The 27,164-nt window shown below is 43.7% G+C and overlaps 1 protein-coding gene across 1 annotated transcript; it reads left to right on the top strand.

Annotated features, from left to right (window-relative positions):
- Positions 1-3,179: 3,179 nt before the first annotated feature.
- On the top strand, positions 3,180-18,584 carry LOC136578784 (Y+L amino acid transporter 2-like; the record flags this gene model as incomplete). Its single annotated transcript, XM_066578951.1, has 9 exons — positions 3,180-3,624; positions 4,647-4,772; positions 5,626-5,770; positions 8,055-8,178; positions 11,964-12,067; positions 12,437-12,533; positions 16,125-16,274; positions 17,466-17,649; positions 18,514-18,584. Coding segments are annotated over 9 exons (1,446 nt in total), but the record flags the coding sequence as incomplete, so codon positions are not given.
- Between the last annotated feature and the right edge of the window lie 8,580 nt (positions 18,585-27,164).

Genomic DNA, 27,164 nt, shown 5'->3' with positions numbered 1-27,164 from the left:
TCTATCTATCTATCTATCTATCTATCAGGGTTATTGCATACAGTCTATCTATCTATCTATCTATCTATCTATCAGGGTTATTGCATACAGTCTATCTATCTATCTATCTATCTATCTATCTATCTATGACATCAGGAAATGAGAGAATTAGATTTTGTAGGCCGCTGCTTCCCCCTTGCGGGCTGAATAAAATAGCCGTTGGGTGGAACATACAATTTATCCGGCTGCTGTGGCTTCTTAGGAAGATATCCTAGTACTTGTTTACCCACTTCCAACTCCAATGGTAATTGGCTGGCGTGCTCTAGTGGTTCGACGACGCTCGCGCACCATTTATCGTAGGATATTTGTACTATGCCTATAATCTTCCCAGGAGTGTACTTAACAACTTCCCAAAGTTTCATGGCGATCGGATGAATGGTGTAGTAGCGCATAAAGGACAAACACGCACGCACGCACGCAGACAGACATACATTCAATTTTATATATATAGATAATTAACGCTGTAAAAAAAAAATCTATGGCAGAGAGTTTTACAATATAGTCAATGTACCCAAAAATGGCACCATCAAAAACTACAGTTCACCACGCAAAAAACAAGCCCTTAGGGCGCCCACCCACTGGCGTTTGCGATTTTCGTGCGTGAAAAACGCAGCGTTTTCGGCACGTTTTTGCCGCGTTTTCCGTGCATTTTTCGCCGCGTTTTCGCGGCTTTTTCGCGCCTTTTCTATTAATTTCCATTGACATTCATGGGTGCATTAGGAGAAAAATAAGGACACATATGCAACTGACAGTTCCTATGTTAAAAATCGCAACGCACCGCAAAAAAACCCGCCAGTGGACAGGAGTACATTCAATTCTAATTGCTCTTGAGAAAAAACGCAAAGAAAAAAAAATCGCCAGTGGGTGGGCGCCCTTATACGGCCGCGGAAAAATAAAAAAGTTATGGCTTTTGAAAAATGGTGAAGAAAATCTGCCAAAAATCGTTTTTTCCTTAAGCGCAAAATAGGCCATGTCCTTAAGCGGTTAATGGAGACAGCCACATGCATGCATGGTCTCCTCCCCTGTAGGGTGCTGATTGGGGTAGAAGGAGAACTACATTCTCCAAATAAGTGCCAGTTCCACTTCCAGGACTACCATTTGTGACATTTGGGCTGGGCGTTCACACGGGGTGGAATTGACGTAGAATTTCTGTGCGGAAAGTTCGCATGGCAATTCCGCCGGCAGCTCCTAATCCCGGGATTAGCCAGCAAAGTTGGCGAGACTTTGCAAAAATCTCATCCACACACGGCGGAATTCAACTCCGCAGCATGTCAATTCTTTTCTCATTTCCGCAGCAGCCTCTCTCCTCTCTATGGCCTCCTGCACACGGGCGGAAATTCCGCAGCGGGATTCCCCGCAGAATTTCCGCCCGTGGAAGCTGCCATAAGATTGCATTAGCAAACGCAATCCTAGGCAGACGGCCGCGATTTGTCGTGTGGCAAGCAAATCGCGGCATGCCCCACACAGACATCTCACTCCCCGGCCGCCAGCTCCGGTCTGCGCATGCGCCGGCTGCCCGGCAGCCGGCACATCAAACAGCTGGAGCCACAGAAGCAGGTGAGTACAAGCTAGTCCCTGCAGGGTATGCGAGACCGGTCCCGCTGCGAGAATTCTCGCAGCCGGATCCGACCCGGCCGTCTGCAGGCGGCCTATGGCATTTCACTGCGGGTTTTGAAGCAATTCTCGCAGAGTTTCTGTACGGTCATTCTGCGAGAATTCCCCTGAAATTCCGTCCTGTGTGAGCCCAGCCTTATGGCCCATATTTTTTCTATATTATAAATGTCTCAGGTGACAATACACCTTTAACCCCTTAGTGACCGCCCTATTAAGTGTTTTTACATTCGGCCGTTGCAGATGTGTATTGAGGGAGATCGCGTGGCTATCTCCCTCCATACTCATGGGCAACAGCTCCAAAAAGGGCTGTTAACCCTTTAAATGCCGCTGTCAATTCTGACAGAGACATTTAAATCCCCGATCGATGTTCGGGGGTCCCGTACGGCCCCCCGCGCTGAGATCGCAGGAAGCCGTGCAGGTATCATAGCAGCCATAAACACCCCACAGGGTGATGTTAGGGTTGTCGTCCCTATCAACCTCAGGGCCTTTGCTGGTCCTCACTGGACCCCAGCTTGCAGCCTAACCTTCCCTGCCAAGCTGTAACTTTCCCTCTTGCTTCTGGCAGGAACTGGCTTATATGCAACCAATTACTGCTACATCCATCAGGTGTTAACCCTATATTTCCCTTTCCAGGTATCAGACTGCCTGACTAGCACCCTCTGCAGGCTATTCTGATATATATATATACACACACACACACACACACACACATATACACACACGCACATAGATATACATATACACACACACATACATACACTCACCTGTCCGCTGGCGCTCAGGCGCATCTAGCCGCCGCTATTTCTCCCTGCATTGCTCTGAAGCATATCAGCAGGCGGGGATTAAAAATGCAGGGAGAACAAGTGGCAGCTAGACACGCCTGAGCCCCAGGAGCAGCAGACAGGTGAGTATATATTTTTTACTACAGCTAGGGAAGATTTTCAGGCAAAGGCTTATATTTAGCATTGTAGAATATGAACCTATATTTCACCTTTATTCTCGTTTTGCAAAATTCCTAAATAAACCAATGTAGCTTTAAAAATATGTATTTGACTCCTTCAATGACCCTTTACCTACATTTTGGTTACAGACAGGGTGCATGTCTGGCATTACAGTAGATATGCATTTTGCAACATTTAGCTCATGGACAGGACAAAGTTCCTGATGCGAGGTCAAGCTTGGCTTCTGGACACGTCATGCACTTCCTACATATTGAGCTTTGATAGTAGATTTCAGCTGTCAGCACCACGGACCCGAGACTCTGCTAGTTCTATCTGGATCTACTCTACTTTTGCTACTGTGAGTTTACTTTTACAATTTCATAACATATAAACATTGCAAATGACTATAAAATGACTGTATTTATGACACATCTGTAACAATACAATATTGGGTTAAATACATCACAAAATATTATCATTAAACAGCATTATTTTTTATTTCAGACCTGTCTTTTACACGAAGAGTATCTGTTATAAACCCGGAGTTTGAAATTTTCACATTACTTGAAAAGTGACTGAATAAAAATGAAGGAGAAGTTGCAAGAAATTTCCCCAAACGCCATAAAACTGAAGAATGAAATCTCACTTCTGCATGGAGTTAGTTTGGTCATTGGAAATACCATTGGCGCAGGAATATTTGTTTCACCAAAGGGAGTTCTAATGTACAGCGGCTCGTATGGATTGTCCTTGGTCATATGGGTGCTGGGGGGACTGTTCTCTGTGATTGGAGCTCTGTGCTATGCTGAATTGGGTACAACAATCACAAAATCAGGTGCAAGTTACATTTATATAAAAGAGTCATTTGGTGGGTTTTTGGCCTTCCTAAACCTGTGGACTAACATGTTAATAATCTATCCGGCCAGTCAAGCTATTCTTGCAGTGACATTTGCCCAGTATATGATTGAGCCATTTTTTCCATCCTGTTCTCTACCTCCGTCTGCAGTCTTCCTTCTTTCAGTAGTATGTGTGGGTGAGTAACCAAAAAGGATTTCACTATTTTGTAAACTATGCACAATTTACTGTATGTTGTTTTACACTCATAACAGTGACAACCACAATAGCATCATAAGAATGCTAGCAGGAGTATGCCCATAATAAAGATGGCCTATGTGTCCCATTAAAGGGCCGTCCAAAGCAACTCCATCATAAGTTGCAATACATCCATAAGAAATCCAATCAATTACATAGTGCCTCCATAATAGAGACAGACAGATAAACCCCATAAATCTAAAAGCAACAGTGCTTCCCATACCAATGCCAATCACAGTGGGCCAGGTTTACATAAAAATAAAATGCTCACCTCCTCCCAGATCCATCTTTTTTACTACAAAGAAAGGATGTGTGAGGCCAACTAGCGGCCGCTGAATGTCCCTTTCTTCTTTCCTTTCTGCTGCAACAAAAAACAAATTCAATCAGCATTTCCTATAGATTAAATTAAATGCGCCAATGCACATTCCATGGTTGCGATAATATAGTACAAGCAAAAACACGTGCTTACAGCACTGCCACCGACACTTACTATTTGAACTAATTGGCGGATTCACTTCTCTTTAGGCCTAGATGTCTAAACAGCCCATTTCCCCATTTGTTTCAAACCCTTTAATTGGCATATATCGCTGGATCCCACTTTCTCTGAATGAATTTGGAGGCATAAGGACAGGCGAATTGGTCAGTGTAGGGTGACATCTACATAAGATCACCTTACCGTGGCAGATGGGATGACATTTTGATCAAAATGTGTGCTAAGAACCTCAGATGTTGATAGTAAATATAACAGTTTTGCAGTTTCAAATTGGATGTCTGTAGTAGTGCTGTAGCCATGTGTTTTACCTGTCTTGCCTCTGATCCCTGGGAAAAGTTATTTGTCCTGCAGGAATCCTCTGTAACAGATATGGTCACTTACTGGTTACAAGTAAAGCTGTAATAAGAGAGTATGATAACTGTCAGATCTGCACAATGTTACTTGTGATCTAATGAAAATCTATTTTGTAGCATTTTTAACAGCGGTGAATTGTGCAAAAGTGAAATGGGGAGCCACCCTCCAAGTGCTGGCAACATTTGCCAAAGTCTTAGCTCTGGTCATCATTATCATTGCAGGAATGGTGAGATTATGTCAGGGTAAGTAATGACTAGCATCTGTCTTGCTAAATGTAAACAAAATTTATTTAGGGCCAACAAAAGGGGGAAAAAACTAGAGATGAGCGAGCATACTTGCTAAGGACAATTACTGGAGCGAGCATTGTCCTTAGCGAGTACCTGCCTGTTCAGAAGAAAAGATTCGGGTGCCGGTGCGGGTGAGCGGTGAGTTGTGGGAGTGAGCAGGGCGGAGCGAGGGGGAGAGAGAGATCTCCCCTCCGTTCCTCCCCGCTCTCCCCCACCGCTCCCTGCCCCCCACCGGCACCCGAATCTTTTCTTCCGAGCGGGCAGGTACTCGCTAAGGACAATGCTCGCTCGAGTAATTGTCCTTAGCGAGTATGCTCGCTCATCTCTAGAAAAAACATATTGGTATAAACTAGCAAGTAAAATATTTAGGATTTTATGCTCCAAATTTATTTTAAAGCTTTTGCTAATTTTATTATCATATATTATATCATAATATAGCATACTTGTCACAATTTTGGCTTTCATGTATGAATGATAGTTTTCACGCATGTACATAAGTGTATTGCAGCTCCACACAACTTCTGGGTTATACAGAGCCCTGATACAGCACTCATAGTCTTGTATGGGGCCCTAAAGCACCTGTTTATGCCTCTAGCTGCATACAAAATGTTATTTTCTTGTTTTTTCTCTTTTCCTGCTGAGTGGCCAACTTTTTCAGCTGTAATATTGATATTATTAATGCTACACATATGGCTGCATAAAAAAGGCCAACATATGTGTCTACCACTTGAGTCCATCACTAACTGAATGCTATGTTTCGCCCTTTTAATAACATATGATATTTTTTTGCCTTGTGGTGTCATTCCAGGTAACACCTATAATCTAGAAAGACCATTTGAAGGCTCTACAACCAATATAGGGTCATTGACAATGGCCTTCTACTCAGCTTTGTATTCTTTTTCTGGCTGGGACTGTATCAATTATGTAACAGAAGAAATGAAAAATCCAAAAAGGTAAAAGATTCACTACTATCTGAATTGTGAATGTATCAGCCTATTAAAACATGTATTTTATATGGATTTTCATATACTTTGTATCAAATAACTATTACTGCAGCTGTCGTGAAAGATTTCTTGTGTACAGTATACAGCCATACGCTCATACAGTATACTTTACATAAGACAACACTTCTTCAAATTCCATGTTAACGAACACCTGCTTCAGTACTCATCCTGAAGACGACAGGTCATCAATAGTTACATTCTGAAAAACCCCTTTATACAAGAGGCTCTGAATAGCAAAAACTTACCACAAGATGGCGCTCAAAGCCAGAATCTATACTTGTATATTACAAGATATGCCATCTACCGTAGTATGGCACTTTGGTTTTCGGAATGTAAATGTTTCAAAAAAGGAAAATAAAATTGCAGTTTGCTTAACTCAAAACATGATAAGTAAAGTATGATTCCACAGAAGGTATAGCTGTTTTATCTGCTTCTGAGCCTGCTGGGGATAGTAGAGTGTGACTGTAGTAAGTAGATACATAACATCTCCTACCACAGATTAAAGTTTGAAACGGACCCTGTGGTCCACACCAGGGTGTACATTAAAGGGACGCTGTCACCAGGTTCATCCTGTCCGCACCACAGGCAGCATGAACCGAGGACAACTATGAACATGTATGTCTGAGCGGCTTTCACATCTGTGGCGGGGGTTCCGTTTTCCTGCTCTGTTGAGGAAGCAGGAAAGTGGAATCCCTTGGCCAACCAGGTCCGTCTTACGAAGGAACCAAACAGCGCTAAACAAACCTCATTGACAGGGGCGTAACTAAAGGCTCAGGGGCCCTGATGCAAAACGTGAGCTGCCCCCCCCCCCCCCGGTCTATCTGTATCTGTACCCGTACCCATACCTAAACCATGGTGCACAGAGACATAATTTGAAGCTCCTGGGCCCCAATGCAAAACCTGTAACAGGGCCCCCAACTATAATGCTTTATTCATAGTACTGGGCTCCCTATATGGAGAAGAGAGGCCTTATGGGTTCCCCAAGGCTCCTGGGCCCGGGTGCAACCGCATCCCCTGCACCATTTATAGTTACGCCCCTGCTCATTGATTATAATTGGGTTTGTTTGGTTTCCGCTTAGCTGCATGCAGTGCTATTTCTTCTGGTATTATGTGCTGGATCTGCAATGGAATCTTCGACAGATGAGAACCCAGCCTTGTTCTGAAATGCATTGCAGAATAAACATACTTGAGAGCTTCACTCCAAATTGGAGCTCCGAATTATGGGGCCTCTCCCATTCGGACAAACTGGAGCAAGTTTAGAAAAAAACTACCAGGAGGTGAGCGGTCTGCAAATCATGTCCTATGAAGAATGGTTAAAGGATCTGGGAATGTTTAGCTTGCAAAAAAGAAGACTGAGAGGAGACTTAATAGCGGTCTACAAATATCTGAAGGGTTGTCACAGTGCGGAGGGATCAGCCCTATTCTCATCTGCACAAGGAGGACTAGAAGCAATGGGATGAAACTGAAAGGGAGGAGACACAGATTGGATATTAGAAAAAACCTGACAGTGAGGGTGATCAATGAGTGGAACAGGTTTTTAACAGTGAGAGTGATGAATGAGTGAAACAGGTTGCCACAGGAGGTGGTGGATTTTTCTTCAAGTAGAGGCTGGACAGATGTCTGTCTGGGATGATTTAGTGAATCCTGCACTGAGCAGGGGGTTGGGCCCGATGACCATAAAGTTTACTTCCAACTCTACCATGCACAATCATAATTCTATATGGGCTGGAAGAGTTTAGTGCGGCTTTCCCCCAATGACCCATAGCCTCGTTTAGAGTGGATCTTCAAAGCACGTTTTTTTTCCTAATTCCTGTAGCATTCCGGAATATGAGATACATGTCCACAATGTACATACCTGTCCCAGGTTTGTGTTGCCTGCAGTTTAGGTTCCCTTTAGGCCCCTTGTCCACAGGCAAGGTTCCGCCAGGTGAGCCGCCGCCCTGGAGCAGCATGCAGCATGCTGCGAATTTCCTGCCGCGCGTGGAGAATGGCAGTGATTCTCCGCTCGTGGACACGGGGCCGGCACTTTCCATAGCAATGCTATGGAAAATTTCAGCCGGCATGATTCGCTGCCTGTTTACCGCCGGCGAAATATCGCCCGTGGACAGGGGGCCTAATAATTGGTGCTCATTTTCTTCACATTTTTCAAGCAATTGCAACAGTTTCCATTGCCCAATATGTGTGTTTTGCAGTTATGTGTCACATTACATTTTAATAGCCTACTTTTTTTCAGGAACCTGCCATTATCTATGGTGATATCTATGCCGTTGGTGACAATAATCTATGTCATGACAAACATTGCATACTACACTGAACTGGATCTGAACACCATCATGGACAGCAGTGCAGTGGCAGTGGTAAGATATAGGGAGCATTTACATTACATTTCTCACTATGCTGTTGAATTCTGTTTTGAGATTTCCCTACAAATACCGGAACCAGTATTGAGAAGGAAGCATTTACTTTCATTAGTCAAACGGGCACCACTTTGATGTCTGTTTGACAAGGAAGCCATTTGATTTTGTTGTATTTGGAGTATAGAATAGTGTAGTGGAATGAAAATAAAAGTGAATGGTTCCATTTGGGTGTTCTGTCTCAATATCAATTTCAGTATTTGTGATGGAACCCCGAGACAAAATCCCTCAGTGTAGTCACAAACACTGGGGCGCTCCCTTAGATTCAATCCAGAAGTCCTGCTTTCAACACAATATACCTCAACATTTAGGCTGGGTTCACACGGGGCGGATTTGCCGCGGAAATTCTGTCCGGAATTTCGCCGCGGCACATCCGCCTGCAGCCGCTAATCCCGGGATTAGCCAGCCATGTGGACGAGATTTCTCAGAAATCTCGTCCATACGGGATGGCAAATCCGCCGCGGCAAAGCCCATTCTTTTTCTTCCTCCGCTGCGGCCGCGCTCTCCTCTATGGGAGCGCCGGCCGCAGTGGAACAGCGAGCGGCCGGGCCGCTTCCAAACCTGCGGCTAAGTGCCGCGGGTTTTGAAGCAGCGCTTCTCCTGGCGGAAATCTTGTGGTTTTTCGCTGCGGCCAAACCGCGAGATTTCCGCCGGGATTCCGCTGTGTGGGAACCCAGGGTTATTCTTTGGAAATATAACAAATATTTATCATTAATTCTTATTTATTTTTATAATTATCTCATGACAACATTTAGCATTAGATGGAAATATTATTTTCAAATCCCACATGGGGGTAATTGCCACAGAATGTCGGTGCAGACTTTCTGCACGGACATTCCGCCTGCGACTTTTTATCCCGGGATTAACCAGCAAAGTAGACAAGATTTGCAAAAATCTCGTCCACACTCTGCGGTTGATCCTTTGCGGCCAAACTGCGTTGAAATTGACATGCCATGCGGAAATCAAAGACACGGCATGTCAATTCTTTCCCCGTCTCCGTGGTGGCCTCTCTCCTCTCTATGGGGAGAGATGGCCGTAGCGGAATACAGGCAGCAAAGCTGCTCCAAAACCCACAGCCTTGCATTCCCCTGCCGAAATCTCCCAGTATTTCTATGCAGACATTCTGCGGGATTTCCGTGGGATTTCAGTCCCATGTGAACCCAGCCTAAGGCCGGTTTCAGATCTGCGTCAGAGCCTCCAACCGGATGTTCCATCACAGATTCGGCTCAAAATACCAGGAGAATACCGTGCTGCATATGAAGTTCCATTAGTTGGAGTTAGCATAATGTGACCAGGGAGCACTGCATGCAGTGATTTTTACCTCCATCCTGAAGCCTGGCAGAAAGCAGACGGACCCCATTATAGTTAATGTGGTCCATCCGACGCTGATCAGTTCTGTCCAGAGAGTCAGCCGAGGAGATTCCCCTCTCCTGCTCCCCGGACGGTGCAAGAAAGCGAAATCCCCAAAACAGGTGTGAAACCATCCTTATTGGCACTTGTAGTAGTATATAATAGAGATGTGCCTAAAGGCCCCAGTTAGACGCTACGATTATCGCTCAAAAGCCGTCTTTTGAGCAATAATCGTTGTGTGTAACTGCACTGACATTGTGCAGTTTTCGTTAAGCTGTCGCTCATCGTTGTCTTTCAGCGTGCGGGGGGACACCCCGCTTGTCTTCTACATCCTCCGTTGGCAGCGCAAGGTGATCGATCATCTTCAGCGATCATCTTCGGCTATAAAAGACACAACGATTATCGCTCAAAAGTCACTTGAGCAACATCTCTTGAGCGATAATCGTTGTGTCTAAATGGGCCTTAACAGTAGCCTACGACCCATTGTGTTGCAGAGGTCAGATCACCTCCATTTACATTTAAATGGTTTTCTAGAGGCTCAGTTAGACAGCCATATATTTTATCAGTGTGCTTTCCATATATTCCACAATCCTATACTAGCCTATGGAGCTGTTCACACACACCAATGGTCCGTATGAAAGAATTTGCTGCAGCTTCTATTCTTGTCTGTTTTCACAGATGACAATAGCATATGCAGTGTACAGAGTCCATGAATATTGGACAGCACACGGACAGTTGTCTATATGTTGTCCAATGCAACTTGTGCCCATCTGAATATAGCCTTACAAGAACAACTACTGCCCATAATCCCTACTAGGATATATGTATGTCTAAGGCCTATTTCACATGAGTGTGTTATTAAATTTTCTTAATACGGATCCGTAATACAGTCACATTATGAAATATGATTCCATCAGTATTCCATCACTATTTGCATTCATTGGCATTATTTTCTACCATGTAAATTCTGATGTTTCTGTACTTTAAAGGGGCCACTCTGGTGATTTTTTCCCCATTCATTATGTAGCTAGCCCCACAGTATACATAAGTCGGCTAGTGTTACCTCAGGTAATCATTCCTTACTATCTTAAACTTCTGGCTGCTCCTAAGGTGGTCATGTGATCTCCATTCTGACCAGTCCAGATTTACTTGGGTTTATGTTCTTCTCAAACTAGTCAGTTTTGTAGTGAGCATAATTCCTGTATAATGGACCCTACAACACTAGCTCTTCAGAGGGGAAAATGACAATCCTATCACAGTTACTGATAATGATCACACAGCTCCTGTCACACAGTTAAAATAGAGGAGATCACAGCTCATCCTCCTTACAGTATACGTATGGTCTGTAGCTTATTTAGAAGAATATGGAAGGTAATAAACCGTCCTCCCTGCAGAAAAGAGATGGTTCAGCCTCAAACTGAGTATGTAATGCTGTGCTGATGCACCTTAGGATTGATAGCACAGAATAGTGAAAGTAACATCAAGATGGTGTCTGATAAGCATCAAACAGGAGGCTGTACTGCATGGAAGTGAGTGCAATATACAGAGAAGACCTCCAGATTGTGACAGGCAATCAGATAAAGAGGGCAGGGATGGTAAAATGTGTTCTTGCAGGATTGGCCCTTTAGGCATTCTCTACAGACCTCAATTGGCATTTTACATCCACAAAACAGATGAAAGTACTGCATGCTGCGTTTTTAAATTACTGGTACACAATATATTCTCATGTAATTAGACTCATAGATTAACATTAGCTTTATACTAGGGCAGCTTCAGATGACCATATGCAATGTATTTGCGCAGTGAATGATTTTGATTTGTGTACATATCAGCGTGTACTATTGTACTTTTTGCGCACGCATGGCCTGCTCACACGCCCGCGCAAAACATTCCCACAGTGGTTTAAGAGGCTATTCAGCCAGATGAGGTCCACATGTGTTTTCTCTTTCACAGAATTCTGCAGAGCATTGCACATGTTCCTGCATTTGCTCACCTCCCATACACTTCTAGGAGGCTCTTGGTGCGCAAATACACAGGAAAATAGAGTAGGTCCAATTTTTTTCCGCATGTGAGAAATTTGTGCACAAAATACGGAAATGGGAACACACCCATAGAAATCAATGGGTTCTATTCTCTTTATATCACATGGCAAATTTTGCAATGACAAACACGTTCCTCTGAAGGGGCACAGACAGAAAAATACAGATAAAACCATAATGAAAAAACGCCTGTGCGGACGCATCCTTACAAAGGCCCTGTCGCCAGCCTTTTCAGCTAACCAAAAATTTAGATTGGTTGAGGTTTCCTGCTACGATTCAATTGTCTACTTTTTATTAAAAAAGACAAAAGCTAAATATGTTTTTTACTTATTCATTTAGACTTTTGCTGAAAGAGTTCTCGGGTTTGTAAAGTGGTTCATCCCGATATCAGTGGCCATGTCATGCTGCGGGGGATTGAACTCAGTGGTCATTTCATCATCAAGGTGAGCTAATATTTGAGAAGAGATAAAAAGAACTCATTGTATCATTCGGTCTAGACATTGGTACTAAAATGTTGTAGTTTCATGTATAATGCAGTAAAGGAGATTTGTTAAAACTACGGAATAGGAAAACTGGGGAGTTGTTAATAGCAACCAATGAGGTCGATGCGTTTATTCTCAGTGTCTTAGTGAAGAGCTTGAAGCTGGTTGCTGTTTGCAACTACTTGTTTCCTTTTTGCAGTAGTTCTGGTAAATCTCCATTTGCACATTATCAGACTTTTCATGCACATGCACAGCCTGCATGACATGTTGTTGACACATACAGTAAACTATCAGTTCTTCCATTGCACTATATGTTTTTATGTATTCCAGACTGTTTTTTGTAGCTTCCAGAGAAGGACAACTCCCTGATTTTCTGTGTATGATCCACATGAGTAGATATACTCCTATTCCTGCCTTAGTTTTCAATGTAAGAAATACTTTTATATGTTCACTATAACAAGTTGAAGAAACATTATAAATAGAGATGAGCGAGCACACTCGCTAAGGGCAATTACTCGAGCGAGTATTGCCCTTAGCGAGTACCTGCCCGCTCGGAAGAAAAGATTCGGGTGCCAGCGGGGTCGGGGAGCGGCAGGGGAGAGATCTCTCTCTTCCTCTCTCCCCCCTGCTCACTCCCGCAACTCACCGCTCACCGGCACCCGAATCTTTGCTCCCGTGTGGGCAGGTACTCGCTAAGGACAATACTCGCTCAACTAATTGCCCTTAGCGAGTATGCTCACTCATCTCTAATTATAAACAATCGAGAACGATAATGTGTTTTCTCCAGCGAAGGGAAACTGCATTGTGATTCTCATCCCCCTGCATTGCTACATTATCATGATTAGAGATGAGCGAGCACCCAAATACTCGGGTCCGCGTTATTCGAATCGAGCTTTCCGTAAAATTCGAGAGCTCTACTCGAGTAACAAACCCCATTGACTACAATGGGAGACTCGAGCACTTTTGTATGTGGAACGCAGGGTCCCGAGCTTTTTTTTTTCTCTCTCTCTCTCTTCCTGCCAAACCAAAAATTTTCGAATGACGCGCACTGCGTTGCGGCGGGGAGGGGCCAAAACAGGCACGTCACAGTGGGTGAGGAGCCAAAAGCTGGGGCGGGGTCAAACACGATTTGATGCTCGTTCCAGTAACGAGCACCATCGACTACGCTAATACTCGAACGAGCATCAAGCTCGGCAGAGTATGTTCGCTCAACTCTAATCATGATGATGTGTTTTTCTGCTGGTGACTCTCACTTAGGCCTCTTTTACACGTCAGTACAGGGTAAGTCAAAAAGCATGGTGCAAAGGTAAAGCTGATTTATTCATACATGAATGACATGCAGCAGCCAGAACGACCTGAAAGGACAGAAGAACTCTTCAAGTTTTTAATGCACTTTACAGATGTTTGATGAGGGCACCGTTGGTGGCATAGCAGATGTCAAGTCTAGCCGGAAACATCCCGGAGAATCCTCTTATCGATCCCACTGCAGCGAAGAGGTGTTGTTCAGGTCATCTAGTGCCACCAACGGCGCCCACATGGCACATCTGTAAAGGGGCATTAGAAACCTGAAGAGTTCTTCCATGTTTTTATGTCATTCTGGCATGTCAGTTCATACATGAATAAATCAGCTTTACTTTAGCACTATTCTTTTTCAATCACCCTCTATTGTAGTCACAATTTTGGATTAGTTTTTGTAAGCCAAAACTAGGAATGCGTGCAAAATGCAGAAGAGCCGCAAATCTTTCCATTATACTTTTTCTCTTTGGTTCTATTCCTAGTTCTGGTTCACAAATACTGAGGCAAAATACTGACCACAATACTGCCAAATGAATGGGGTCTTAAAAGGGAATGACTAATGTATTAAAATTTCATTAATCCCTAAAAAACTGTAGGAAGTACGTTTACATCCTGGTTGCGGGTTGCTTAACGCAACAGAACGTAAACTTACGTTATGTCGATGACACGGGATCAGAAGCTAAGCCCGCACTATCCAACAATGGGAGCCGCTTGTTACCGATAGCCGGCCTCCCGCTGCAACAGTAGGAATGCGTAGGAACAGTGACCCCGCTGTTACCTCCCTACATGCCACGAAATATGCAGATCTTGGCATGCAAGGGGTTCACAGAGGGAGCACGCTCCCTCTGTGATGTCATCGGACACGATGTTTTGCCATGGCAACAGGATGCCAGATACTGGTGTCTGTACTTGCCATTGCCTGTGATCGCTATTGTAAGCCACAAGGCATTGCAGGACAGAAGTCCTGCAATGCATTATCATAGCTGCTATGATTCAAGTCCCCAACAGGAACATAAATAATGTAAAAGAAAATTAGTGTAAAAAAAATTGTAAACAAATACCCCCATTTCCACGTTTTCCCTTATTTGTATACAAAAATTAAAAATGTAAAAAAACCCACATATTTCTTATCATCCTGCATGGCAAAAACCGTAAAAAACAACTAAAACAGAGGCAGAATGCTTTTAATGCAATAAAAGTGTTCAAAAAAGCCATATGTACCCCAAAATGGTACAAATAAAAACTAATTACCAGAGATGTGTCATAGATAATTACAATTTCCATGAAGTGACAGAGAACAGCCTCTTCGCATACTGACCAGAGAGGGACAAAGGAGATGCATAGAGAGATTATATGCGTTTATATGGTGCTTTTTCTACCTTATTGTGGCCATACACATTGGATCTAGATCCAAACCTGCCGATTTCAGTGGAGCCAGCTGATCATCTAATGTGTATAGCAGCCTTCCAACTCTTTCCCTGACGCAAATGTCAGAGGAAGATAAAGATTAGGCACTTGATTATCTGCTCCTTTTGTTCTTGGTGCATAAGCTGATGCCAGAGGTATCTGGCAGTAGCTTTCTTCCCGCTCTTAATACTGAACATTTAGAGCTCTTCCACACTTTTCTTGTGTGTTTTACGCGAATATCAATGGAACTTTCTAATGTTAAAAACGCATCACAGAACAATTGCAAGTTAGTGCTTTGCGATTTTAGTGTATTACGTTTTTAACATTAGAAAGTCCCATTGAGATTCGCAATAATAAAAAGAAAAGCTATATTGCGTGAAAAAAAATGCAAGTGTGGAAGAGCCCTTACAGTAATGAATATTCCTCTTTACAAGTCACGGGTCAGAACACACGTGAAATATTGAGGACAGTTTTGGGCATTGGTACTCAAGAAGGACTGTGGCGGGTACAAAGGCGAGTAACAAGAGTAATAAATGGAATGGGCGGACTACAGTATCCAAAGAGGTTATCAAAATTGGGGTTATTTAGTTTAAAAAAAACGATGTCTGAGGGGCGACCTGATAACCATATATAAATATATCAGGGGACAATACAAAGTTCTCCCCCATCATGTATTTATACCCAGGACTGTGACTGTAACAAGGGGGCGCCCTCTACTTCCAGAGGAAAGAAGGTTTATGCACGGACATCGAAGGGGGTTCTCTACTGTAAGAGCAGTGAGACTATGGAACTCTCTGCCTAAGGATGTGGTGATGGTAAATTCGATAAGGGAGTTTAAGAGGGGTCTAGATACTATTCTTGGGTGATACAATGTTATATAGCATAATCATTAATAACTTCAAAAAAGTTGTTGAGACAGTGTTTATTTAGATTGTCAGATTGCTGCATCAACCAGATGTCTCACTACAGAGCACTTATAGGAATACGAGGGAATCTCGCTGAGATGTAGGAGAAAAAAATGCAGATGAATTCAGGCGTGCGTACTCAATGAACCTGCTAGCCCCGGGCATTTACACCGGAGCAGACCAGACCAGAAGCCTGCTAGCACTGGGCATTTAGAAAATACATGTAATAGGGTCCCTTGACACATGCCGCACCTCCAACAAAGAGGGAAAACAGTCAGGGGGCACCCTGTACCACCCTGTACAAACGTGAGAGGATTTTGAAGCCTGTTGCATTAATCAGCATTTATGGAAACTTTAAAGTTACTAATTTTCGCTGCTAAAATGTATTTTCTTTTCCTTGCATTATCCAGGGGCTGATGGCTCTTGTGTTCCTTTGTGTGGACGACGTCTTCCAGCTCATTGATTACTTTAGCTTTACTTACTGGTTATTTATTGGCCTATCAGTGGTTGGTCTAATTTATTTAAGGGTGAAGAGACCCGATCTGCCAAGAACTGTGAAGGTACTTCTCTATAAGTCCTCTTCATATTATAAAACTATAATTTAGTTATACATAAAATCCCATTTCTCACTGAAATGTTATACTGGATAGGTTTATACCAATATCATATTTTCTTTGTGAGATAAAGTGAGAATGAGGCATCTACCACTTTACTAAGTCAGATGAAATTTCAATATATGACAGGAAGTAGAAATGTGACAGTGAACTTAGCTTCCTGTCCTCGATTTTCCTAAGATCAAAAGTGGTTGGCTTTGATACAAAGAAAAAGATGGCTTCCCCTCTTCTACTATCATTAGGTTAGCAAGATTGAAGATCAGTGGAAGGAAGTAACACATGACTGCAATGTCACACTGTACACGGGTTTGTTTGCAGTCTCTAACAATGCCAACAGCTTGAATTTGAGCTCATCCAATGAAATAGGCCACAAAAGCGGTGGGGTTTATGTAAACTCTGTCCAAGAAAGGCATTCCTGGTAGTCTGGGGCATATCTGGATGTTATCCTGAATTTTGCCTTCTAAGGCCTTATGTCCTCGGGCGGGTCAGATTCCATGGTCGGGAGCCCGCCACAGAATCCCACCCTACCGGCAGCAAGAGGACTTTACTTAACAGTCTGGATCCTCTGCTTGGCGTGCGAGTCTTCCGTCTTCTCTTCCGTGGTTGTGAGTTGGCGCTTCGGCATGTGGCGGGCCCAACGGCTGGTGCGTTGCCCCACATGCTTAGTGGAGATTTTTCTTTTCAAATCTCCTGCTTACCCGCTGGCTCTGCCGGGCATCTGCAGTGACAGCTATGGGTGTGCTGTGGATCGGACAGCTTCCATTGACTTCTATGGAATCCGTCCCTGCGGGATTCGCAGAAAAATTGGGCATGCTACGATTTGTTTTCCAGGACCAAAATCCACATGCTTTAATTATTTTGTGTCCACCCATGTCTCCTCATCGGCCGCTTGATTTGCGGATCTCCCGCGCAGGTGTCCCGAGCGGGATCCGCAAATCAAAACCGCCCGTGGGCATGAGGCCTAACTGTTAGTGAGTGTGTGCAATGAAGAAACATAGGTCTGCATAAGAACTGTACAGACAAAGTGGTACGCCATTTTTAATCTAGACATTGTACACAGTGCTCGTAATTTTTTAACTGCACTGAAAGAATTGGTGTCAAAGAGATGACGTATCTAAAATTATTTTCTTTTTCTAGCTGAGCTTGTTTTTCCCAGTGTTGTACTGCATCTGCAGTATTTGTCTAGTGGTGGTACCTCTCTACACTGATCCCATTGATTCACTGGTTGGAATAGCCGTTGTTCTTTCGGGGGCTCCTGTATACTTCCTCTGTCTTCATCTTCCTCCAGAAAAACAACCAGCAATCGTTAAGAAATGCTTAGGTAAGTAGTGATCATACAAGTCAGTACCTTGCCTTAGATAATAAAGTCATCTCTGCTGTGACAACTCCAGGCATCATGCTTAGAGTCCTATCAATTTCAAAGCCAGGTTGAAAAGAATAGGAGAAATATACATTAGTCTTCCGTAACCTACAGTGCTCCTAAACTGAAGTTGCAGGCAAACAGAATTTTATCAATTAAGGGGGCTTGAAATGTAGTGACATTTTGGGAATACGGTATATATAATTTAAAAAACTTATAGTGAGGCTCCACAGACAGTGTTTTTTGGAAAGATTCTGAAGCATTTCTGGGAGTTTTTCATGCTGTTTCCGAGCCAAAGCCCGAAATATTACTTCTATTTCTTCCTCCTTCTGGATCTATTTCTGGCTTTGGCTCAAAAGACTGATACACCAAATGGGGCATCCAAGAATTTTTCTTTAGTTCCTGCACATTTTTTCAACATACATGCTGGTAATTTTTCATCTATGTGCACTGCAGGCATTGAACGGGTCAATCGTCCCATTAGAGGAGGTGGCCACCACCAAAAATTACTTAATAGAAAAACATACTGGATAAAGCAGGGCCCCGTTTGATTTAAATAGAGTTAATTGCCAGCTGTTCTATCTCCCTTTTTTCAGCTTTCTCACATGATTATTTTTTTATTTTGTTGGGAACCAAAAATCGTACTAACAGTTATTCGTCCCCATAGTGACAATTCTTTGCCCTATGTAAATGGCAGTAATGAGCGCTGCTTGACATAATGTTTGTCAGTCAGCCGTTGTTATAATGGGTGGGGACTCAGCCCTTGTTAAAGAGCCCTATGTTGTATTCCTCTCTTAAAGTTCTTGATAACGGATTTCATTGCAGGTATGATTTCCCACTACACACAGAAGCTATGCATGTGCTGTCCTGCCGAATCAGCAGATAAGTGGCAATAAAAAGCGTCTGCACACAACAACGTGACAACACCTGGAATCCTTTTTCAATATTACAATAATATGTACACTCATACTGTATTCATGCCGGTGCAGGGCCTCATAGGGACGCATGGATTCAACGAACACCCCAAAAAACTCATGCACCACTCCTTCAGACCTTGCAGTAGGCATAATGCAGTGTATCAGTTTTGCATGGAGTCTCCCTTTAAGACTGAGATTGTGACTGCATTTTTGTTTGGCCCCCTCCTAGTTAACCCCTCAGAGTTGTATCTGTGTATCATCTACGCTATTGTACTAAATGTATTGAGACACACCCATCAGTAGAATGGATCATGTCTTGTTAGCATGTCACGTGTCCTAAACCACGCTACATAGGATGCAGGGGTGTCAGCCATAGTTTGTGACGGGAACTGCTTGCTAGTAGATATACGGCTTATGTCGCTGCACACAAGCTGTCCATCATGAAGCGCAATGTATCAGCCCATCTACAATGGTGCAAGAAGCCTCGTCATTGGACAGTTGAGCAATGCAAGAATATTCATGTTCCATGGAGTGATGAATCACGCAACTCCATCTTCAAATCAGCTTCACGTACCTGGGTGTGGAGGATGCCTGGGGAATGCCTTTTATCTGAGTGCGTTGTGCCATCAGTTAAGTATGGCGGAGGTTGCATTATGTTCTAGGGACGTTTTACATGACATGGCCTTGGTCCAATAGTTGTACTGGCGAAAAACATGACCACAGAGGTGTACCTTGACATTCTAGACCAGTGGTTCCCAAAGTGGTCTATATGGACCCCCAGGGCACAATTTTGACTTGCTGGGGGTCCATGTCAGCAAGAAACAAATTTGGGGGTGCACTAGATGTAAATGGTGGTCCACGTGAGTGGACCCCATTTAGACAGGGCATCATCAACATTTAGGTGTACTGTAAATGACATAAAAAGGTTTGGTACGGTGTTAGCTAGTAGAGCAAAGTGTGATTGTTCTCAGTGAGAGAAACCAAGTCATCTTGTAGATATGATACATTTTAATGGTTAACAAAAATACATGATGTTAATGCGAGCTTTCAGACCTCTCAGGATCCTTCATCAAGGCATAACGAAATGGATCTAAAGAGGCATGCATATATATACACACATAGTTATGTCAAGGAACAGACATGGTGGGATTAATTTGCACTTAAAAGAATACTGCAACAGAAATACAAACATAGATGTAAAGGTTTAATGGTCCCTGAAATAGTGCACTTTACACAGATTGTGTACATAATACTTAGAATAGACATAGAAATTACTTACCTCTGATATTTCATAAAATTATTTATGTAGAGTTTTTGCAAAACTTCTTGGGCTCTGGCGATAGACAAACAGACCTGCGCATTAGCTAATTAACCTATAAAGTTTACTGCGCATCGTTTTCTCATGATCCGCCGGAGCCCAAGAGGTTTTGTGCGAACTATACCCATCTGCTTTGTGGTGTGCTATGTTCATGTGCAAGTTTTTACAAGTTTTCATACCAGCAGCAACACATTGCACGTACCTGCTGCTTATCCTGCATTGCGATCTAACGCAAAAAAGTTTTTGATAGCTTTTCCATCTTTATACCTCGAAGAAAGTGGTTTTAGAGCGGTCTCAAATCTTCTTACGAAAAAAAAAAGAAATCAACTGTAAATCATGGGAGGTGGAGACATAAGACTGTACCTCACTAATGTGAAGACAGATATCGAACAACTGCCATCAGAGCATCCGGCTCATCCCTCCCATTAACAGCATTATTTGTGGAGTCATTTTATGCAAGAATTTTACTGGGTTCTGATTCGTCCCAAATCTAAATATTTACATTCATTTTGTGTCTTTTGAATAAAGATCTGAATAAAAATAGTTTCTTTTTTTTTACAATTGTCCACTCTCAAAAACCCTACCTAAGGGATTATTCAGACATTCGTATATCAACGGGGTTTTCCGCCTGGTCGATATACGCTGTCCCTCTCTGAAGCGGGAGGAGGCGGGACCGTCCGGGAGCAGTGCACTGAGCTCCTGCCATCTCTCCGCCCCCTCTTCGCAATTGGAGGGGGTGGGACGGGGCGGAACTTAGCCCCGCAACCATCCTGCCCCTCCCATTGCAAACAGAGGCAAGGAGCGGAGAGGGGGCAGGAGCTCATGGCACTGCTCCCGACTGGTCCCGCCTCCTCCCCCTGCAGAGAGGGACAGCGTATATCGGACGTCTAAATAAGCCCTAAGTGAGCAGCAGTGTGCCAGCTGTGGAAAACCCATTTCACTTTAATACGGTATGGAAAATTCAATATTAGGCTGACTGCACACGGACAGATTTGCATTGCGGAATCCACAGTGGGCGTCCACCTCCGGATTCCTAAGCAAATACCACCCATAACATGCTATTGAAAAATGCTTTTTCCTGCCCACGAACAGAAATCAATCGGGATTTTCTGCTTGCAGAGGAAAAATTGCAGCATGTTCTATTTTTTAGTGCATTCTGTGTTGACGGCTTCCATTGAAGTCAATGGAAGCCGTCTTACTCGCGCCGTTCCACCTAGTGATGATGCAGGAAAAGCAGGGTTTAAAAAAAAAACAAAAAAACATAACTACCATGGCGTTACCTGGCTCAGAGGGTCCACAGGCTTCTTCTTGTTCTCTCCAATATGCAAGTAGCTGAAAAAAAAGAAAAAAGTATTATAGTGACTTGTCTACCAGCAGACTGAACATACAGTATATAGTACAGATCTACTAGTCAGAGAGCCAAAGCCTGCTACTGCACATACAATACCGGCATCTGCCAGAAACTACCAATATCCACCCGCCATCATGTTATAGTGACTTGTCTACCAGCAGACTTACTCCAACATACAGTATATAGTACAGATGTACTAGTCAGGGAGCCAAAGCCTGCTACTGCACATACAATACCGGCATCTGCCAGAAACTACCGACATTCACCAGCCATCATGTTACTTTAATGGCAGGCATATATGTTTCCAAACTTTTGCAGCTGGATGTTTGGCCCTTCTCAAAAGCAGCATGAAATGAGCCGACACTACAGTATGCACCAGTCTCTCCCCGACACCGCGGTGCCACATTTCACAAGAGGGCACAGGTTTAATTGATGATCCTGACACAACGAGAGAAGCCCAAGTTGTACCTGCCGTTATACACGTTTGTATTATATAGGTAATTGTTTATGGCTTCAGAGGGCGCTCTATCTATTTAGCTGGTGATGCCACACTTCAGCTGGCTGAGGCGGCTTTCATATAACCATCAGGGGCTCCGTTTTCTTGCTCCATTATGGGAGCAGGAAAGGGGAATCCACTGGCCGAACAAATCAGTCTTATGATCACATGAGATTTGTCTGTTGCAAGACGCACAAAGCTTGCACAAATATGAACCCCATTCTTTTGAAGGGGTGATACACATCAGCGATGTGTTCTATCGTGTGCGTGCTCTCGCATCCCGCTCTATTTTCATGAAAGTGCCATAAAGTGTGATACTGTGCAATTAAAGAAAGAATTACCTGCGGCCAAGCATTTCCCTAGTCACAGACACAACATAGAACATATGAAGGTTATTATATTAAAAGGCAACTTTAAATCTCAACATCAAAGAAGAATTTGGGAGTTTATAACCATCTTTGGCTCACAGAGGTATAAAGATCTCATGCGGCTTCATGAATCAGTGGAGAATATGAGAAATCTATGGTAGAGATAACACGCTGACCTGGTGACCCCCTAACACCAATATACAGACCATAACACTGTCACATCCTTATCAGTGGAGAATATGAGAGATCTATAGCAGAGGTAACACTCTGGCCTGGTGACCCCCTAACACCAATATAGAGGCCAGAAAACTGTCACATCCCTTATCAGTGGACTCATTGTATTTACTCCTCTGCTCATCCTGTTCTGCTGTTTGTTTAATGCACGCAAAATATGCTAAACGAGCGAAACACTGTGTAATTGCACAGGAAGAAGAACACTTCAGGAACTCATTAACACTAAACACCATTTCAATCAATTTGCCGCAAGCAAAAAGTTCAGTAAAGTACGCTGATTCACGCGCAAAAAAGCATTGTTCATTCCTTAAATACACAGCGCTCGTGGGAAGGGGCCTTAGTCTGTATTACGGACCGAAACCGTCCATCACAGTCAGTGCGATCACGTAAACACACGGTGAATACACACGATGCAGGCGAATTCACTGCGTATTTACACATCAAATCAATGGGGACGTTTTGTGCTTTTTTTGTACAAGTCAAAAAAATAATGAATACAAGCCAAAAAGAACAAAGGCAGTAAGCAGGGAATACGCACAGCTTCAGTCCGTGAAAACTGCGTATTTTACTAATGGTAATTGAACACACCAGTGTGAAGGAGTCCTAAGACAACTGTGATAGAAAAATGTGTGCTCCCCATGATAGGACACCGTGTACAGGGTATGTGTGCCAGCCCAGTGCCAGCTCACAGCAGCCCACCTGGCACCAGGAGCATCCCTACAGTCTCCTCCTGTGTGCCTACTTAGAACTCCACAAATGTCACCTTGTCACCACAAGACACACACATCCTGTCACCACATGCCACAAGTGCCACTCTGTCACCACACATCACACACCATACTGTCACCACATTCCACACTCCATCCTGTCACTACAAGCCACAACTGCCACACTGTCTCCACATGCCACACTTCATCCTGTCCCCGCACGCCGCAAGTGCCACAACGTCACCACATGCCACAAGTGCCACCCTGTCACCACATTGCACACTCCATCCTGTAACCACACTCCATCCTGTCTCCACATGCCACAAGTGCCACCCTGTCATCACACTCCATCTTGTCCCTGCATCTTCATCCTCGCATCATTTTGAAAGGCATCCCTGCGGGGATTCCCTTCATTCATCTGGCAGCCGATTGATTTCGGGGCTGCGGTGTCAGTGCACTGCAAGACGCCGCAGTCAGCTGTGCAAACTCACGGACAATAGCCACGATTTGTTCGTGGCTATTCGTCGTTCACGTGATTTAACGCTCTGATAGCCGTGTTGTTTCAGCGTGGCTATCCAAGCGTTAAACTGACACTCAAGTTAAGGAGCCCTCAGTGTGCTGTAGTCGGTGGAGTGAGCGTTAGCTCCATCATCTATATATCAAAATGTGTGTCTGTCTGTTTGTCCTTTATGCATTACTACACCATTCATCTAATCACCATGAAACTTTGGGAAGTTGTTGAGTACACTTCTGTGACGGTTTCTGCCATAGTACATCTATCCTACGATAGGTGGCGCACGTGTCGCACCAAAAATTCCGGAATAGGCAAAGTTCTCCAAACATGTGAACTTATCATATGGGACGAATGCACAATGGCTCTCACATAGACAACTGTATGGCCAGCTCACGTCTCGGAAAAGCTTCTGATTTATTCGCATACGCACCTGACGCAAAAACAAAAAATATCGTGGATCCACAAACACTCGAATAAATAAATAGAATTAAAACAACATTTTGAAATGTTTTCCATATGAATCCGTTATGAATAAAAATGACACAATGTAAATTCAACATTATCCTTGAATTTTCTTTCTTCAGATATCGCAGCAACGCACGACGGGTATACTATATATTATACTGCTGAGGTAACATGTAAGCTGCGCTGTGATTGGTTGTTATATATTATACTGCTGAGGGAACATAAAAGCTGTGCTGTGATTGGTTGCTCCTTCTTACGGGGCAACCACTCACACTGCCTCTTGATATAGAGGAGGGTGGCTGCTTGGTGTATACTCCTACACAGAGTGGATACAAAGTGTCAGACCATCCTGATACATATAGTGCACCATGCAAACAAGCAACCTGTGTCCTCCACAGGTAGGGGGCTTGAACCTGCAATACTATAACCACTCTGATAATACACTGCTGTACTTATGTATTGCAATGCATTATTGCTTATCATAGTGATCAAAGACCATGGCAGACCCAGACACCACTGACTGGCGATTTCATGGCAGCCGGCCAATGACATCACAGAGGGAGCACCCTATGTCTGTGAATCTTCTACATGCTGTGGATGTGATCAATATAATTAATGGGTTAACAGCAGGAATAAGTGTTTTCAATGACTTCCGCTCTTGCAGAAAGAGGCCAGATGTCAGTCACAGCTGGTTCCAAGTGGGATGGTGTGGGCTCAGATTCTGCCAATCATAGGACGTAAATGTACGACTATTTGCATGAACTCCTTCTCACCCAGGGTGTAAATATAATCCCCCGAGCAGGAAGGGGTTAATGCATTTTTTTTGGAATCAGCCTTAGTTTTTTAGGAATTTTTTTTTTCTCTCTGAAAGACAAAAGAATAATTCGGTGCAGCATACAACATATAGTAGCCTTTACACATCTCACCCACTAGATGTCACTCACAGACTGCTGTGCCTCTGGCTCCCTCTTAAAGGGGTTGTCCCGCGAAAGCAAGTGGGGTTATACACTTCTGTATGGCCATATTAATGCACTTTGTAATGTACATCGTGCATTAAATATGAGCCATACAGAAGTTATTCACTTACCTGTTCCGTTGCTGGCGTCCTCGTCTCCATGGTGCCGTCTAATTTCAGCGTCCAATCGCCGATTAGACGCGCTTGCGCAGTCCGGTCTTCTCCCTGGTGAATGGGGCCGCTCGTGCCGGAGAGCTGGTCCTCGTAGCTCCGCCCCGTCACGTGTGCCGATTCCAGCCAATCAGGAGGCTGGAATCGGCAATGGACCGCACAGAGCCCACGGTGCACCATGGGAGAAGACCCGCGGTGCATCGTGGGTGAAGATCCCGGCGGCCATCTTAGTAAGGTTAGGAAGAAGTCGCCGCAGCGCGGGGATTCGGGTAAGTACTAAACGTTTTTTTTTTAACACATGTATTGGGTTTGTCTCGCGCCGACCGGGGGGCCTATTGAATTAAAAAAAAAACCGTTTCGGCGCGGGACAACCCCTTTAAGGGCATCCATTGTCTCCCTTAGATGTCTGCTAAGAAGTGTCACACCACAGGAAAAAATGTGCAGTGTCTCCTACACCTGTTTATTATGCCTCTTCTGATATATTCCATTTAAGCCTGAGGAAGAACCCTGAGTAGGTTCTAAAGCTCGCTATAACATCATGTATTTTTGTTAGCCATTAAAAGGTATCATATCTACAAGATTACTTGGTTTCTCTCACTGAGAACAATCACATTAGGTCTCCTTCACACAGGCGTATTTGTGAGTACAAAATTTGTGAACGTAATACTCAGAGAATAGAACCCATTGATTTCAATGAATTCGTTCATCTTTCTGTATTTTGCATATGCATTTTGGTTGCACGAAAAAAACACCGCAGAGTGCTCTACTTCTCTGCATAACAAAGGTCCCCATAGAAGTCAATGGAGGTGCACAAATGCATGAAGCATGATTCTGCTGGAAAAAGAACACTCCAGCTAAATAGTAATTTCAAATGGTGCATCTTGTTTGCCACATGCAAATGCACATGTTCCGGGGGGGGGGGCTGAAGAAGTACAGTACCATACGCCAATACCGTGTGCAAAAAAGCATAATCCATTCCACAAAAATGCAACGCTGCGGTGCTTGCAAATGTGCATATGCTCGTGTGAAGGAGCCCTTATTTAATTATGGAACCAGAGGAAGTGGGAGAGACGTCAGATGCTGAACTCTGCATTCCCACTTCTATGCGTCACGTCTGACATCAAAGCAGTCTGTGCATGCACGGAACGAGTGTGGACACCTCTTGATCACCCAAAGAATGTAACCTGGCTAGTGGCCCCCCACGTGAGGTGCTGGCTGCATGAGCCCGCAGAGGAAAGAGGGGCCTCATACCCCCCCCCCCCCCCCCCCCCCATCAGACCAGACTGAGAGGTATCTTCTCTTTAACTTGTCCACAGTTGCTATACAGACTCTCTGTCTTCATGCAATGTTTGAACAGGAGGAACACTGGAGTGGCTGAGAGAGAGAGCCGCCTTTTAAACTCTTGTCATCCTGTCCCTACCCGAGGTTAAACTCCATCCAGCTACCATGACTGGCAAAGTAAAATTATATAGTACTAGCTTGAACGAGCGCTGTTTAATCTGACCAATAAGCCATCAATGATTTTTATGCCTGAAGAAAATGAACGATAAGCGAAAAGTGAACAATTCTCTTTTATCGGTCAGTCGTTGGCTCGCATTCAGACTGAACAATTATCGTTCACTTTCACTCATTTTTCCATCTAAAAGTACCCTTAATAACAGCCATTGGCATTGCCGAAGAGTGCACCGTAGGAGTGAACTACATGGCGAAGAGGAACAGGTGTCTTCTGGAATAACAGCACTTTGTAGGTTTCCATAACACACTGTAAAAAAAACTATTAAAATCCTGTAATTAACCTGTTGAAATATAAGCCCACATTTACAAAGGAGTTCATGCAAGTTTGGGGCTTAAACTAAACTGCTAACATGTAACAAGTCATGATAGGTTACATTTTATTGGCAAAATGTGTGACTTTTCTCATCACTTGCTTTATTTGGGAAGTGGCAAGAAAAGTGGTTGTGGTTTCTAAGGAAATATAAT

The sequence above is a fragment of the Eleutherodactylus coqui genome, chromosome 9, assembly GCF_035609145.1.
Source record: "Eleutherodactylus coqui strain aEleCoq1 chromosome 9, aEleCoq1.hap1, whole genome shotgun sequence".
In the NCBI taxonomy this organism is placed as follows: Eukaryota; Metazoa; Chordata; class Amphibia; order Anura; family Eleutherodactylidae; genus Eleutherodactylus; species Eleutherodactylus coqui.
This window is presented reverse-complemented; position numbering and strand designations above follow the sequence as displayed.